We start from the raw sequence: 18,616 nt of genomic DNA, 5'->3' as shown, positions 1-18,616 counted from the left end.
GAGTATTCATTAGAAGTGTTATGCTGTTAGTCTTTTCAAGTGACAGTACAGAGTGAGGCGCTAATGAATGGAGTGAAGCAAAAAAGAAAGAGAGGGTGGGGTGAAAGACAGAAAAGGGTCACAAGGGTCAGAACCCAAACCCCATCCAGACATGACAAAGATTTTCAGCCCACATCAGAGGAGGATGTTCAGCCTTCTGGGTTCAGTCTGTGAAGCTTGAAGCTTTTCTTCTTTTAGTTTAAGATGTTTCAATGTTTTCAGTAGAACTTGGATCAGTTTTACCTGAGAAGGTTTCTCAGACTGGAAGACGGGATAGATGAATTAATAACCATGCTTAAGTTTTGATCAACTGAACCATAAAAGTTGACAAATTGATCCCAAAACTAACCCATCTATTGATTTTTCACATGTTGGATCCTATAGAGTGGTGTGCATTAGGTCTAGTACTCGTAGATTAGTATGGAACACTTTAGAATTTAGCAGTATCTTTCAGAAAATCTTCATTTTCTCAAAATGATGTAAATGTGAAAGTTAGATGTGAGATGCTTAAGTAGCAAAAGGCATTTACAGAACTCGTCATAGTCAACTATCGGTCATCAGCACTAACAAACTCCTTGCACATTTTTCAGGATTCTGGGGGAAGGGTTGAAACAGAAAAATAATCCATGCCAGTGTCTCACCTGGCTTGTCTACGACCTGCTCTCCTCAGCATGCCTGAACAAAAAACGTACCTAAACCTTTTTGATCTTTGAGTTCATCAAGTTGTCTACTACCTTGATATTTCATGTGTGGCTCCGTGCCGTACAGCTTTTTACCCTTTTTGTGCCTATAGTCAGCAAGTATCCACTATATGGTATTAGGTATTTTTACTTGTAAGGAACCAAATTAGTTAGAGAACATCCAGATGTTTGACAGGTATGACATAAACGAAGATCTGAATGATAACCGAAAAACTGAACTACCCAGAAGCCCAATTATCGGAAAGGTTGCACTTATTAATGCCCCTTATTGTTACCCTTAAATGGAGACAAGCTTGGCATCAATAAAATCTGTTGTCAAACTGTTACCGTCTTTGGGTCATTGGCTTTCCATTGTCTAGACATTGAAATCAGTCAACTTGTCTGAATTACCAAATGTTTCTCAAGATTTTAGAGAGCTGAGTGTGTTAGAAATAGTTCAATTATAAGCTATTTTGTTAGCTACTTTTTGCTTCTGTTTACCCATTTTCCGTGTGTAAAAAGGGAACTTTTGTTGTGCGGTTTGCTTTTATTGTCCAGCTTTGTGCCATTTGTCCAGTTTAAGGGAATCAGGAGAATTTCAGTTCAGCCACACTTCAGTGGACCCGTTTAATTTTGTGCCTGTTCCAGTGTCCATTCAGCCTCTTTTCCTCCATTACAAAGTCCGTTTTGCGGATAATCAGTGGTGAAAAGAGCGCAAGCCCCCAGGGGAACCACAACACCGCCTCAGCTTGAGGTGAGAGAGGCAACTTATAATGCTACAGGAATGACGGAACGTTGGGCGACTGCCCCACCTGAGAGGATGACAGATGCTGATGCTGACAGATGGAGGGAGTGATTATTCAGAGCTTAAAAGATGAACTAGTGCTTGTCTTAGCTGGCTGTCCTGGCACCCCAGAGGAGAGTCTCGCCCAATCAAATTTCCATAAATCCCACACGCATATGTGGCCAAATTCAGCACCATGAAGCTAAAGCAGTTCAGACTTAGAGTTTTCATCAGAAAACTTTGCAGGACAGCTGCTCATGTCTTTCTGCAGGGACATTTTTTTTTCACGTCTGCCTTTAGGGTACTTTCGGAGCCATTTGAATGGAATTATATATTGTATTTATATTCCATGCATGCCGTGCTCCTGCCATGCGTTGGTTATTCAGCTGTTTTGGGCCATTGGCTATTGTCAATTCAGTCGCCATTTAAGGCAATACTGACGTGTCAGAACCAAACGACGTAATAACGCAGTGATTGGTCCAAGTCAGTGTGAGACATCATTTCTATGACAACCACTCCCCAATCAGGAGTGAGGTTGTTGGAAGACCACACCCCTACCACTGAAAGCTGGCTTGGGAATATCTGTCAATCAAATGTTTCGATCTTTCAACATGAGACCACTTACTGTTATTAAGGCATCTGATTGGCCGGTATAAAAGTTTAATTATCTTATCACAACAAAAAAAGTGTTTAAAATAGGTATCCGAATAACAATGATTATTCTGACCAGTAGAATGACTGAGTAATAGCGGTTTATTTTTCATCAATAGAAGTGAGGGGGGAGGGGTCACTCAGTCCAGTTCTCAGTTACAGTCAATGGCTAGGGCTCCCTGTTGGCTGGATGCATTTAGGGGGCCACTGTGTCATTTGGTGGGCATCCTCTTGGCTCATAGAACTTAGGAAGCACAGCAGCACATTAATCTTAAGACCATGTCTCACAGCCACAAGGTATATATACTGTTTATACGGATGAAAATTGGTCATCCAACAACCTTCTGTCAGAGATAAGACAGCTTCTACTTCCCAAAATATCTGAATGTAACTTCAACAGCAGTTACAGATAGAATTTGTAAAAAACAAAAACTGTTTACTTTTTTATACAAACATCTTTGTAGGGATTCCACTTTATGGATTTAAGCTTTAGTTGCATGCAAAGACAAAGTAAAACAATCAAGTTATTTACTTTATTATGAGTGTAATTTCACGGCCTTACCTTTTCCTAAGAGAAATAACCTTTCTCTGCTTTTCAAAGAGCTGCAAACATCTTTTATTTGAATGAAGACATACTGCCAACTCACATCCTTTATGGCTACACTGAGACTCAATTTTGCTTTTAAAATGATTCAAGTTGTTTATGCAACTTTAAAATGACATTTTTTTTAGTTCAGTTCCCCTCTGTGCTCTGTTTTATTACTGCAGTCTCTACTACATAAAATGCAAGATAGCTCGCATAAAAAATAGTAAAACTTCACGAGAGAAAATGGCTGAACGACAGCAGTTGGTGTCTCTTATTAACATTGCGAAGACTAAACAGAAAAACTCCGTTTGATGAACTATGAAAGAAGTCTGCTCTTTGGATTACTGAGCCCTTAAGCTGTTTTGTAATGTTAGTTGTTGGCCAGGAAACAAAGTGTTGACAACAGATTTTGCTGGCATTGAAACCCATGGAACACTTTCAGCATGTTGTCATTCAAAAGCAATTTAGGGAGCAGTAGGATCTCATTATTACACCAATTTGACTCCAATTAGAAGAAATGAATCAAATTATCTTGTGCACTGCATGCTGCACAAGATCTGGCTGAGAAAAGAACATGACTGACACATAACTGCATTAAATCAGCTAATTGGTTGGATTTTTTGGGGGGAGTAAACTGGTTTATGTCTACTTGTTTTGAAGATAATGACGAAAAGGTCAAGCAAATAAAGTAGAGAAGCTTTAGAAGTGAGTAACTGTAAATTAATCTGTGAGACAGATTTTGTATTACCACCATACAGTGTTGCCATGTTCCAACAAAGACTCACACATGCAGTCAGAAAATCTTTAAGAAGTTCTGATTTTTATATCAAAGACAACTCCCCTTGGAATCTTCTAGAAAAGCACATTTACATCAATGTCCTTATATTTTTAGATAAAACAAACACATTTAATTCTCCAGCAACCCATTGAACCTCATTTAGAAGTTTGTCTTCTTTATACTGCCTCCTACAGGCCTGGATCACAATGTTGGCATCAAGATGCCACAATTTAGTGCAACCAGATCCCATCCCAAAAAGTTCAAGAACATTATGTCCTCTTGACTGCCACCATTTAAACCTCAACATCTCCCAACGTCTGCATCTTACTGAATGAACTCCTTTTGGTATCTGCAGAGGACATTTGGGACTTTTCAGTGATGTGAAGGGGTGGGGCTCTGGATAGTAGTAGTTTATCTAGTAGTTTATGCCGGGTTTAAAAATAAAAACAAAAAACTAGACAATGTTTTTATTTCTGGCTGTCAGAAGGGTATTTTAGATATAAAAACCACACTTTGTTGCACAGCTCACAGCTTGCTCTTCCCCTCCTTCAGACTCAGATCCTTAGTCTTTTATGGGCCCCCAGAAACCAAATTAACGTGGCTGGCCCCATGCAGAGCAAACAAAAAGCAAGACAAGATCCAGGTTTCTTGAAAACTAAACATTTAAACTCCTAACAAGACAGACGGACATAAAATATGAAACAACTTGAACCAAATCTAATAACCCAAAGCCGCCTCTCCCCTCTGCTTCCTTCTCCCAAACCTTCATAATCAGGAAGTTGAAACCTAGACGTGAACATTTTCACACTTTTCTCTCTTGTTTAAACTAATAAGTCCAGTACGGAACAAAACTAAAAATCTCCTCGTTATCAAAGGTTTATGTAAATCTGACAAGCTGAACAGATTCAGCACAGGAGACACAGGACACAGAATATTGATTGACAATGGTTTGTAGCCAATAAGGACCAAATAAACCTTTAAAAAAAAAGATGTTTGTGCTTTAAATGATATGCAAAACAGTGAGACTGTGTAGGGTGAACTGCATTACAGTGACGGTACACTTAACTCATCCTACTGGTTTGGGCTTATCTAACTTAACTCTCCTTAACCATGCATTAACTTACGGCTTTATTTTAACTCGTAGGACACAACATTCTGCAAATAATTCACCTGTTGTATACCTAAATATTACTTTGCTCTCCATCAATAACTTTTTTTATGATCTTTATGATTGTTCTTCTGTTCTGAGCTTTTTTGGTCCTGATGCTCATCAGAAAATCTGGATTTTGTGGCTAACCCTTTTTTCCCCTTTTTACTCCTAAAGTATGCTGATAGTTTGATTACTTTGCATCCCTTTGCTCCTTTCTACTTCATTCCTGAATGAAGCAATCACAGAGGTTAAGCAAATGACCTCTGGCTGTTCTTGATTGGAAACCGTGTCATAGCTGCAATTTAAATCACAGCTTTTTAATTGCTGTGTGTCTCTATGTCTTCTTTTGTTACAGGCCAGTGGGGTCAGTGTATCGGGGAGAAGTGTGGTTCTGGTGGGATCCAGACCAGAACACTATGGTGCGTCCATGTGGATGGCTGGTCCAGCCATCATTCCCACTGCCGGCATTCGCCTAAACCAGAAAGTCAGCGGCAGTGCTATAAGGTGTGCGACTGGCACCAGGACCTCTTTGAATGGGACGTTTCTGACTGGGGACCCTGTCTACTCATTCCCTTCTTGTCAAATGAGCTCAGGCTGAGGACTGCTGACTGTATTACAGCGCAGCATGGCATTCAGAGGCGCTCCATTCACTGTGTGCGAACCTCAAACCGGACCGCAGTCAGCTCCAGGATCTGTGAGTTCTTTTCGCACAAGCCCCCCGTGGAGCAGGCGTGCCTCATCCCATGCCCCCAGGACTGCGTGGTTTCAGACTTCACGCCTTGGTCAAGCTGCAGCAAAACGTGTGGTGTTGGCCTGCAGCACCGGACTCGACACGTCCTGGCCCCGCCCATGTATGGGGGGGCGGACTTCCCGAATCTTACTGAGACCAGAACTTGCACAAATTCAGTAGACTGTTCCATTGGTGAAGGGGAGTACCAGTACAGCCTTAAAGTAGGAGCCTGGAGTGAGTGCAGACTCCCACAGCACAAGGATGCCGTCTTAAACGGAAGGACCATTTTGGATTATAGTGCCAACTCCAATGAGAACAACACCGTCACACTACACACTGTGGCTTTTCACCACCACTCACATCATCACAACTACACGCACATCAAGAACCCAGTGTCGTGGGAACTGGAAGTGGGATATCAGACACGGCATGTTCGCTGCACCAGAAGTGATGGCAAAAACTCTATGCTGAGGTGAGATGCATTTAATTACCATTTGTACATTTTGTTTAACTGTAAACAAAAATGTTGAAAAAAAAAACAAGGGAAGAGAAAACTTTTGGGATGATGGAGGAAACTGTCTCATCACACATCCTCAGAAAGACAAACCGTAAAATGGTAAACCAATAAATGAATCCTAAATAGAAAGGTAAAAAATAGAAAATGCTTCAACCAATGCAACAACACAAGTTATGACGTTTCCAGCAACATGTTTTCTGGTGTAAATATTATCCACCAAAAACCTACTTTTAGAGGCAAAACATGCCAGTTTTCCTGTCATATGAGCTGCTGTGATCGATGCCTGATTACTGTTTAAGGAGCAGCAAATTAAAATAATCAACTGAATAAAATTAGCTTGACTTTTGATTAACAAATATAATCCTGCATACATTCAGATTTAAAATTTAAACACCTAATTTTACATCTTTATATTTAAGCTTAAGTGTATATTTCGTTTTTATATTTAACATGTTAGTAAATCAGCATGTCAGAACTGGTTCATCAGACACATTGTAATCAGTTGGACTTAAAAGCAATACAAATGCAGGAAATGTCAGCATATTGGCTATGTTTCATAAAACTGTGAGCTAATTTTAACTTAATAAATTTATGTATGAATATAAATTGGCGGTTTGTCGGCATTCACGGTAAACGGTATCCAAGACAAAAAGTGACGAAAAATAAAAAGAAACAACTCTGATGGTAAAAAGACAAGATGTTGCAGCTTTTTTCCCCCCAGCAGCGTTTGATTCACTTTACAATTTAACCTTATTTCATTAAAAAACAAATTTGTTGTTTAGATTCTAGTTTACTAAAATCCATGTTACACAACTAAAGAGTTTGACTGAACAAAGGGGAGAAATGCATTTGCAAAGTTAGCAATTTGTAAAACAACTTAACGGGAGGAGTGATGTGTGTATATATTTGCATATATATGTTTGCATCTATCACATCCTCTATTTGTACAGTTTGTACATTAAAAATGAACTGAAATCAGTTCCTTTTATTAAATATAATCCTCAAAAACTACTTGAAAGGAAAAACAATTGTGGATTTAATCAATCAATATTGCAGTTTTAAGTAAAGATTAATTTGATTTCCTAAATCAGTTAATGACGGTGTTGGCATTTCCTATAATTCAACAGCTGGATATGGGTGATTGTTTAGTTAAAGTCAATCAGACAGGTTGTTGAAATCTTTAAACAAAGTGTGAATTATAATGTTGGTATTGCTTTGATGTGGGGTTTTTTGTCGTTTATGTGGGTCATTCTGTTCATGAAGGGAAATAAAAAGGTTTTATTGATGGTGATGATGTTCTCAATGATGTTGAAGAGCTGGTGTTTTAGTGGCGGATTGGCAGGGGGACGGGGTGTTACTGTGTGAAATGTCAAGTGGTGCTCCCCTTTCCCTGCTTTTTGAACGCACGTTGGTATTTAGATTGTGTTTGAATGGACTGAGACACATAGCTGGAACACACCCACAGTGACACACACGTACACAAACACACACAGGCCTCAACAACACATTCTCTCGCTTCAGTGGGAGAGAAAATCATTGTTATCTATATTATGGTCTATTGTCTAAATGCCACTAAATACCATCTTAGTAGAGTGAAGTGGCACTATTAGTCAGCCGTTGAAATCAATTCCCAACTGCCATCCAGTGAGGCCAGCGAGTGAGAAACAGCCTTTCAATTATATCATGGCTCAATGAGGTGTTTTATTGTTTCATATTGTTTTAGAATTCACAGCCATGAGCTCTGAATCTGCACAGAGTAATCAGTACATTAGATCTCCCACTAAATAGACTTGTTCAGCTCTGCTTGGACAAAGAGGCTTGCACTCCTGCAGCTTGTTGCCCGTTCAGTAATCAAAAGATGTCATCCTGAACACTTTACTGGCTTTTATGGCTTCAGTGCGAAGGGACCACTTACTGTACAGTACCTGATTAGCAAGGTTTTACTAAGAGAGGAGCTTTAGAATTTTTGTACCTCCCACATGAATTCTCCCTCATTATGCTTTCTTCTAGCCTAATTATCATGGAGTACATTTTTAAAAGGAGCATTGTGCTCACATCCTAATAACCCTGCTAATTATTTTGCCCATATTAAACAAAAGGATGTGTTATTACATGACTAATGTAGTTGTTTGAAAAGCACACTTTGACTTATTGCTGCACCTGTGTGAAAGACGCACTCCGGATGTGTAACGGCTTTAATACTACTGAAGTGGAAACTGGACAATGTTATTAGCTTCTCAGCATAACCAGAACCTAATAAATCCTTTGTGGTGGAGGTCTCTTTAATATGATACTTTATAAAATCTGTCTGCTAATTTATTTTAATCCCAACTCCACCTGGGGATTTTTCCTAAACGATTAAAAACCCCCAATGCTTATTATTTTCATTACCTTGATTAACCAACCGTTGCTCCTATCTTGCTGCAGCCACGATGCCCATTAACTGCTACCGTCGATTGTCTTAACCCATCAGATATTACAAATGATGTGTCATAAAACTATCCTCTCAGCTGAGACCCAGTGTGATACATATTTTCTGAATTCATTTAAGTACATCCGATGTAGCAGCAAGTTTCAGCAAACATTGATGGAAACAGTCGATCTCTGACAAACTTCTGATCAGCTCCAAGCAACATTTCCTTTCTTAACTTCTTATCGAAACCAAATCAAAACAATAATTGGTAAAACAACTTAACGGGAGGAGTGATGTGTGTATATATTTGCATATATATGTTTGCATCTATCACATCCTCTATGGGAAAATATTTTTTGTTTTTTAAAGTTCTGCACATGGCAAAACAGAGTTGAAGAGTAAACTCAAAATGGTACAGCTGACCACAAAATAAAAGTTCCAAATCCCTGTTTTTACAAAAGTGGAGAAGTTCTCAAAGGAACATTGACAGTAAACGAGAATTGGACTGACTGACTCCTCCCCCCTGGCGTTCCAAACAGGAAGTGCCCGCAAAATCCCATAGACTTCAAAATACTTCTGAACAGCTATACTAATGCTCTTGGTCAGAATCACCTTTTTTTTAAGTTGTTCCTGATAATCCCCCTTTTTTTAACATTTATTTTATAGTGCAAGTTCTTCAAGTTGTAAACTGACCAATCATGTGCCTCAATAAAAGTAGGTGGAGCCTGCTGGCCCCCACATCCAAGGTACAGACAGATTTAGTGTAGCCTGCTTTCAAGTGGTATGGGTGTGGCCTTCCAACACGCTCATTCCTAAATGGTGAGAGTGGTTGCCGTAGAAACTCAGACCAAGTCGAACCACATCTGATATCTGGCTCCAACAGGGAAAATAATGGTGACTGAATTGGTCTAATTTGGTCAATCCAAACTTGCTTGAATCCATTAAAAGGACACCCCCCCCAAAAAATAAGAAAGAAAGAAAAAATATATATACATATACTGTATACATATATATATATATATATCTATAAATATATATGATTTTCTGTTGATGTTCCTTTTCATTGTTTCAATTTTTTTAAGGTGTGAAGCTAATTTCACATTGCATTGCATTCAGTGAGATCCCATTATTTGTTGCTTTGGAGGGTTATTAATGATGTGAAATGACCCAGAAACTTCCAAAAATGGCCGTGATGAGTGCTGGTTGAATTCTCAGAGAAGCTGAGGAGAAGATCTGCAGCACTTTCATTTATTAAGGCCTCTGGCACATTAAACTTTGGATCAAAGGAGATAGATCCATCACACAATTCCTCGCAGCCACAATTAAAGAGATGCCTTATAATGTTCATCATGAGTGTGATTCATATAAATAAATATGAGGACAGCAGGGTAAGTGGGAGCTGCCTGTGTCAACACTGGGACTGATTGTGAAAGTTTGCGACCCTTAGACTAAAATAACACAAATATAGCACACATTACATATATGAACATGATAATAAATACATTCATTCATGCATTTTGTGCTCATTCAGTAAAAAAAGTATGTAGTTTAATATCACAGCTTTATGTCAGACATGGTTTGTTCGTCTTTTTCTTATTTTTTTTCTTCTTGAATCTGCATTTCAGCTGCAGGTTGATTGATCGTTTACATAGTTTGCATTATTACTTTTTAACGCACGTCGTGGGAGCCTGTGCGTCGGACAGTTGCTTCCGCGAAATGCGTTAAAAAGTAATAATGCACACTTTGAAGGCCATTAACCCGCTTATACCATGGTCACTTGCAAAAGCAATAAATATTAACCAGCTTTTAGTCCTTAATTCTTGTTTTTTCCGGATTCGGATCGCTTTTCTCACAAAAAGCGGACTATTTGTTATGCGCCGCACCACGTAACAAAACCACCGCTGCAGTCAAGATTCGCCGATATATATATGCTGATCTTTCCAATGGGTTGAATAAAGCATCAGTTCAGAGAAAAAGTTCACCTCCTACCGCTTGTTTTTGTCCAAATGATGAAGTAAAAGGTTGTTTTAAAGAAGCCGGCGCAGTGATACGAAACATTTAAGCTAGGTGACCGGAACTTCTTTTTTCACTGTGTGGTTATCACTGTGGTATATCAATTTTTAATGTACACCCAGCAGCCAATCAGAATCGAGTATTCACCCGGACCATGGTATAAAGGTCATTTAAAAGGTTTTGCTGCTTGCAGCCGCTCAATGTTACATCTATTAAACTAGATACATTTCCTGATTACTTTTGTTAGCGGTGCTGCTGTCTAGGTTAATTTTTTTTTCGCGATATTATGTCATGTTTTGTGTTTAGTTTTGTTCTGTTTTCCTATCAGTCACAATCACACCTGGTGTCAGTTTTTATTCAAATATTTATTCAAATATTCAAAACTGGTTGTATTTTTGCCTTGGTATGGTTTCTTTTGCTCAATAGATCGTCACGTCTCCTCCAGTTTGTCATGACACGTTCAGGTTTTTCTTTGTCAGGTTAAGCTCAGTTCTTAGTTTTCTCAGGTTTATTATTATTATTTTACTTTTTTTTCCTGGGAACTTCATATTCTTTCCACACTTCAAAAGCACGCTTCATAAGTTAATGAGTGGCTAAATTGCCCCTTGATGTGGATATAAGTGTGTGTGGTTGTGCGTGCCTATGAAGGACTGTGATGCATCCAACAGAAGCTGGGATAGGCTCCAGCAACTCTGTGACCCCGATCAGGAATAAACCTGTTTAAAAAAAATGATTGAATGGAAGTAAATGAAGTCCCTCACTTAAATCCTACACCCTGCTCCTTTTAAACTGAATTAGTCACCATTTTTATTCAAACAACCAAGTTCTTTCAACTAAAGTAATATTTCATTTTCCAGTTCCCTTTTCAGCTCAATTGAATGTTCATGTTCATGTTCATTTAAAAAAAACAGTCCACATTAAACTACAGAAAAATCCCCCCCAAAACAAAATAGAATCAATTACAATTGTTTCAATACAGTTTATACACAGAATCCAAGACTTAAAATACAAATTAGTTCACCCTATAGTCTAAGCCAAATTACCTTACTGTGTGAAATAAATGGGGTACTGTCATATTAAATCAAAAGGATTTGGGGAAAAGAAAATCACAATTTCAACTTTTTTCTTCATCAGAACAGCCCGGTTGAGATTGTAAATCTTTTTCCAAAAAGTCCTGCAGGAATAGTTGCAGTCAGGAGTGATAATGGAGGTATCAGAAATATCTAAATGTGTAAGTCTTATCGATAATCAGCCGTTACTGCAGACAGAGCATATCTGAAAAGAAAACATATGTGAATATAACATGCAAACAATAATAAAGTAATTTAAAAAAACGTAAAAGTTATATCATCTTTAGCTTGTGGATAACAAAGTCCTATAAGGTCTGAGGTAATTCTGAAGACAGTAATTCAGTTTAGCTGCAGCTAATCCTGTAAGTGAGAGTCGGCTCTACATTCAGTTTTAAGGATAAAATATGATGTTCATCACTAAAATTAAAACATACTTGGAACATTTTTTTTTGCTTGTTTCGTTTTAGAAAAACGTTGAACAAAGCTGAGATTTTTACATATTTTAAGATGTATCAAAACTGTAGAATTACATTTGGAAACAAAAAAATGCAAAAAACATATGCAGTACTTTCATGGTAAAAATGAATAATAAATAAGAAACAATCTTTTTGAGTTTTCCTGTGTATCATCTGATGTGGGTCAACTTTTCATCTGGTTACTCATTATTGAATAGATCCGTGAAGGTAAAGTGAGCTTGTTTGTTATTTTCCTTGTTCCTAATACTAATTTTTTTGTGGTAAGTTTGAACTCATTTCTCTGGGCTGCCTGTCAAAACTTATGGTCTTGTGGAATCGTCCAAGTTCTAGAAAGAAAAACAGTTTTAACCCCTTGAGACCTGAGCTAATCCTCTGAACATGTAGTCACAGGGCCCCAGTTGGGCAGGATAAACTATTGTGGCAATAGAACCCAATATGTGATGTCTACACATTGGACTTCCCCATTGTGGGACGACTAAAGGATCATCTAATGCTATCTCATCATGTTATCTCATCTAATATGATCTCAACCTCTTATTACCAAAGAGGTTAAGGGTCGCAGTGTTGAATCTTCTTTTGGACTTGTTGAGCATGGCTGTGGGAATTCATCAGATGCTTTTTATTTGGCGTTCCTAAACCATCCCATCAAACTTATAGAGGAAAAATTGCCTACAATTTGGCATGTTTGAGCCTTTTGACTTTGTGAGTCTATGTTTGATCACTTAAAAGAGCTTTTTTTCTGGTTCCTTTGTAATTGGTGCCTTAATTCCACTGTGGTTGGTGTCCTGGTCCTCTGAAGGCCACAGATGAGAGAAATCATGCTTTCCTAATGGAATTGGTGATGAGATTGTTGGGTGTCCAACTTTTCTACTTCCTCTCTGAACGTCAGCAGGAGAAACACACTTAATACAGAGATACAAAAGCAAACAACAAAAGAAGCAGGACAGTCAAAAGGACCAGGTCCAATGTCTCAATCTGTCCATTTCTTCAAGGACCAAACAGTCCAGGACGTTGTGATGGGAGACGTGGTGTCTGGCAAGTTTAGGTTTCTGTGTCTTTTGTTGTTTTTTTTTGTACCTTTAGCTTTTATATTTATGTGTAAACATTCAGTTATCTGAGTCACATTTGCATGAAGTTCAGTCATGGTCGTTCCTCTGCCTAGCCATGATCACAATGATACTTCACAAGCATACGAACCTTTAGAAAGTACAGATGTTTTGTGCTGCAGTTCAGAGTTCATTGGGAAAGCCTTCCTCCCACTCAAGGACACATCATTATCAAGAGATGCATTTAAGAAGAGCGACCTACAGTACATTTTAAATGAGTCGCCTTTTCTTCTAGTTTTCATTTCTGAAAGTTATCTGAGTAGGTTTCTCTGTGTTCCAACTTGAGGATAAGCAGTTCTGCTTCTCGCCTCTCCGTTGACCTTGGTTGAGTCCCATTGAGTTTTCTGACAAATCTTTAAATCTTTCACAACTCTGGACCTTTTAAAGAATTTAGTAAAGTGGTTCACGATTAAATCTGACTCTGTCTTACATTGTGAAAAAAATTCACTGTCAGGTTTTCCATTTCAAGGTCTCCTCTGACTTCATATCAGTTGACGGCTGTAGTCTTCGACAGCTGTAGTCTGGTAATTCAAAGCAGGACTTAGCAACACTACTCGCTGCATTACCAAAGATTCAAGGAGAAATTATGCACCACAAATCCATTTGTTAAAACATATCTGACACGAAATGATGCGAACAGCTTTAAAACCCCAAAAGTACACCAACAGACAGGTACCGCATCTGTACCTCCAAGCTGATAGCTTTTGTTCCTAACTCACTTTAGAATCTGACAGCACTGGCAGCAGCCTGCCCTCAGTTCAGGATATCTACCACCGCAGGAGTCTGCACAAGGCGTGCAGCATCACTAAGGACCACACCCATCCAGCACAGGGACTCGTCCGACTACTACCCTCTGGCAGAGGTTACAGGAGCCTGCCGGCACATACAAAAACACTCAGAGACAGCTATTAATTCAATTCAATTTTATTTGTATAGCCCAAGTTCACAACAACAGTCGTCTCGTTCGTTTCGTATTATTACTAGCTATTATTAGCTATTACCCCAAGCTGAACTCCAAATAGCACCTTCACTGATCAAGGCCAGACATGTGCAGCAATAATATGTGCAATAAAATCCCCCAAATTCAACCTCTGTATTTAATTTCACCTACACCTGGTACCTACCCCTGTATTGGCTCTATATTTAATTATTTTTTTGTACTTTATTGTATCTGCACTACCTGTATTCAATTCTATCTGTTTTTCTTTTTTTATTCCAGATTTTGAGCAGGCACTACTGTTGCATGTATGAGTACCTCCCGAGCATTTTGGAAAATCAAACTGCTCTTCCCACCCTGAGCATTTCATTGCATTGTTGACCTGTGTTGATTCTGCATATGACAAATAAAGCTTCACTCTTCTTCTTTTTCTTTCTTCTTCCTCCTCTTCCTCAGTATGGGACTGAACATCTTGACAAGGCAGTGGTCAGAGAAGAAATAATCTGTCTATCAGGGTTGTTCACGTACATGAAAGAGAAGGCCTACAATGGGTTCTAGGATAAAAGTAGAGTATGTTCTCCAACCTTTAACAACCGTGAGGTTCCATTGAACTCATCTGTGAAGATTACAGTGATGGGAGAAAGTTACTCAGAACGTTTTGAACCTTAAAGCTCTGTGGTAAACACTCTTCTGTGTATCCAGTCTTCTCAGTGTATTTCCACAGCTACCGGTTAGACAGCAGACTCTTCTTTACCTTTTCTAAAGTTCAAATGACTGCTTTTATGTCGTGATAAACGTTTCTGAGTTGTCAGACTGTGTAATGTAGTCTTCTCAATCTTCAGTTTGTGTACCAAGGACAGCTCCCCCCTGACATTCCAGGCCTGTGTGATGCCCGAAGACTGTCAGACGTCTGATTGGTCACCGTGGAGTCCCTGCTCCAAGACCTGCCGGTCCACCGACCTGTCTCCCGGTTTCCGAGTTCGGTCACGCATCATGACGCAGATCCCACATGGAGGGGGGAAGGCGTGTCCTCCCCTTCAGGAAAAAGAAGCTTGCAACATAATTGGAGACTTACTCCCAACGTGCCCCAGGTAGTTTACCCACAATTCACCCACTTCTTTTGCTTTAATGATACATGAACAAATTAGGATTATTTTTCAGAGTTTCTTGATATGATTTTAGACTTCTATCTGAACAATAATGGAAGAAATGGGAAAAACTTTGAACAATTTCGCAATAAACTGTTTTTTTAAGTGACTTCACTTGACTTGGATGAAAAAGCAACGTTTGCCAGACTCTTATTGTGTTAAAGCCATCTGAGTAAAAAGAAAAAAAGAAAAGCCTTAGCTAATAAAACACACACTAAACAAAGCAGTAAATAGAGAATAGCATTCCCTGCTGGTTAATTTTGTTTTATTTGATAAATTTACATGGAGTGCCTGCGAGCAGAGGGCTTACATGATTATGGAAAACTCATTACGGAAATTAAGCATTTCATAGATTACTACAGGCTGTTGTTCTGCTAATCTGCTCACATATTATTGCTTTCTGCACCAGCGCAGTCTTCACAGCAGAAACCAAACATTTGTTTAGAAGTTTTGAAATCGTATAATCATACCTCCTTTTTCTCACATGAGAGGCTCTTGCCGGAGAATGCAGACTCCAATTTATGTCCTATTTTGTGCGTTGTTGGACTTTAAGTGAGAGTCATGCTCCCGTGTTTGCGGATGCTGTAGCCTTGTTAAGTGCATGCTCTGAACAGATGAGATGGTTTGCTGTTTGAAACAGAAAAGCACAAGTTTTTTTAAAGACATTTCTTTAATGGAAGCAAATGTGATGCCAGGTATGTGTGGAGGAGCACCGACTGGAATGAATGCCACATTCTGCCCCTACTGGGGCAGCAGGACCAGAGACAAGTTAATGTGAGCAGCCTGTGCGGAGCCGGCATCCAGACCAGGAAGACCTACTGCGTACAAGTCCCCGAGGACTCAGCCCCCCATCACAGGAAGGAAGGTAAGGAAACACAAATGAAAAAAAATAAAGCTAACCTTCTTTACCAGAGCTGACCCTGGGCTTGCTTGAAGCACATGCCATCTCAGGAGATACAATATTAATACATTCCAAGCTAACTTAGAGATGTGGGTTAAATTATTCAAGTAAATTCTTGTAGCAGGACTTTATGTTGCTCACATCAGAAAAAGAATCTACATAATTCTCCAGAATTGTTGCTCAAGCCTAAAATATTATCATTTTAATCAGCAACTCACTGAGGGTGTTATTGTACCTAAGGTGAGACGTTGAAAAACAGGCATTTAAAATAATTAATTCCAAGTCAAATAAGTATTTTTTATTTACAGACCTGAGAGAAGCAGATCACATTAAACCTGAGTTTCATGTGAAATATTAACTTTTTTCCATGTTAGAGGAAGAACAAAACAGACAGCAGTTTAAACCAAGGCCGCCCTGCTCTCACTGTACAGCAGGGATATGCAGAGTTCTGTAATGATAATTACACGTTTGTCCGGGAATTTTGATTATTGGATTTGAGTTGAACGTCTAATTGCTCAGTTCTGTATGGCAACGTTTAGCGGCATCATTCAGCTGCATGCAAATGAAAAAGCTGGTGTTTTGTATTCCTCACCTATTTGTGGAAAATGAGGGGAAAAAAAAGATGCATGCATGCACACTGCAGGGGATGTTTGCAAAACCAGAGCCCTTCATCCGGCAGAGTTTCTTATTGTTGTAGCATCAGTTCAGGGAGGGGCAAACCTTTTTTAATAGCACTGGAAAAGAGGAAAAAATGTGTTATTTGTCTTCTGTCTGCACAGTTTGGTCTTTTTTGTCTTTATCCCTGATGTGTTTCAACAGTTTAACCCCCTTTTAACCCATCGGAGAACAGCTAGGGTATGTTTTCACAGTGTGAACAGAATTCCGATTAGTGCAGCACTGAACTTGATGAAGGCGAGGACCGAGATCGATACTGTAACCTCAGAATGACCCTCACAGTTCTTGTGAATGTAAACCCGTGACTAAAATAAAACGACCAGAACAAGCTCCTGTTAAATGTAAACTGTAAGGACGGGACTAACCACATGGAAGAACTGAGCTGAGCTGCTTTTTATCACTCTTTATGAGCAAACACCCTTTTTTTTCTAGAAAGGATCAAATGACATGCAAATTACTGTGGGTGGAAAGGTAAAAATGCTCAATGGACTTTTAGTGAATTTTCCATCATTTATATGCAAAGCTGCCTCTCATTGATGTGCAAAGGTGCATCAAAATGGAATATTTGATTAAGAAAATCTCTGTGGTCTGGAGCTGCAAAAGAAAAACTCCTTTTCTGCGTGTGAAAGAATGTTGCTAGCTGTCTGTGATCTGCAAATAATATCAGCCATGCTCAGTGATGAATTACTCAGGATGTCTCGACTGAGCATCTCTGCACTATCTAGTGTCTGTTTAGAGTTTGTTTAATCCCATAACTTGTTTTCACCTTTCATTTCATATTCTCATGAGTCAGATGTCAGAAAACTCGCTTTTTTTCTGCCCCCCATTTTTGCTGTACTGCACGATTTGCTAAAGCAACCCTTACCAGTGAATTCGGAAGTTCCAGCAAATGCAACACCATTCTCTAGGTCACAGAGGAATTACATCCTTACTTTCAGTGCAATACCACTGAGGTCTCTCTGTCATTTGTCATAGCATCTATCGCAAGCCTCCGTTAGGATTCCAGTCTGAAACATATTACTTGGCAGCACTGGCACATGCACGTCCACACAAACTAATGCTGACTGTGTGTGGTTTGCTTTGTCCTTCTCTGTTTTCTTCTCTTGTTTGTTCAGTGTCCAGACCTGTGGATGGCAGGTTGTGTGATGGAAATGAGCCCCCATTGGCTGTCCAAAGCTGCTCAGTTCCCTGCCAGCATCACTGTGTGCTCTCCCAGTGGTCGTCCTGGGGGCCCTGCATACACGAAAACTGCAAAGAACCTCAAGGAAAGAAAGGTATGACGACCTGCACTAGATCTGAAAAGCAAAAAAAAAAACCTTCAGCTATTGAATGTTTTGCAGAAACACCTTTGGCTGTTTTTTGTTTGACTTGTGAGGGGTGGCTATAGGAATTTGATGCTTCTGTGCAGATGATAGGGGTGTCAGCTTGATCAAATGACATCATCTGAAAGTTTCCTTGGGAAAAAACAAAAGATCATGTCATTAATCTGTACAAGAAGGTCCATTATAATGGATTTTCTTTAAGGAAAGCAGAACTCTGCATAACTTGGCATCAACTCCCCTTAATGTTTAACCAAGTACTAAGTATTGCCTTGATAAAATTGGTACACTTTGTCTCTGGAATATGTGTCATGGATTTGACCTATTCATCATAATTCTTAATCACAAAGGTGAAAGAAGTAAAAGGTTAAAGCTTGTTGAAGACCCGTCCAGTCCTCAGATAAAGTTGGTTCAAGTGTCGAAGTCCCAGAAGTCCAGTTTTGGCTGCCGAAATATTCTGCCTATTCTGAAATAGGTCTGAGAGTTGCAATGATCTGCTTTTGAAGAGTCTATGTCTGAATAGATTTGTTCCTGGGGTCATTGTTGAAGGAACAAAATTAAAACTGTTTAAAGTCCCAATCTGAATATCTTCTGATCTGTCATCAAAACGTTCCGAGTGGTCTTTTATTTAGGATTATGCCAT

General features: G+C 39.2%; 1 protein-coding gene across 3 annotated transcripts in view; it reads left to right on the top strand.

Moving 5' to 3' along the window:
* Positions 1-18,616, top strand: part of thsd7ba (thrombospondin, type I, domain containing 7Ba) — a 222,354-nt gene that overhangs the window by 93,345 nt on the left and 110,393 nt on the right. For all 3 annotated transcript variants that reach the window (XM_078939216.1, XM_078939217.1, XM_023950471.2), the window contains exons 4-7: positions 5,024-5,870; positions 14,773-15,021; positions 15,774-15,943; positions 17,770-17,928. In XM_078939216.1, the coding sequence (XP_078795342.1) occupies positions 5,024-5,870; positions 14,773-15,021; positions 15,774-15,943; positions 17,770-17,928 (1,425 nt within the window). The remainder of the gene's footprint in view (positions 1-5,023; positions 5,871-14,772; positions 15,022-15,773; positions 15,944-17,769; positions 17,929-18,616) is intronic.

This window comes from Oryzias latipes, chromosome 21 (genome assembly GCF_053564925.1).
Source record: "Oryzias latipes strain Hd-rR chromosome 21, Olatipes_Hd-rR_3.1".
NCBI classification, from domain to species: domain Eukaryota; kingdom Metazoa; phylum Chordata; class Actinopteri; order Beloniformes; family Adrianichthyidae; genus Oryzias; species Oryzias latipes.
The sequence above is the reverse complement of the archived record's forward strand: the minus strand, read 5'-3'. Positions and strand labels throughout refer to the sequence as shown.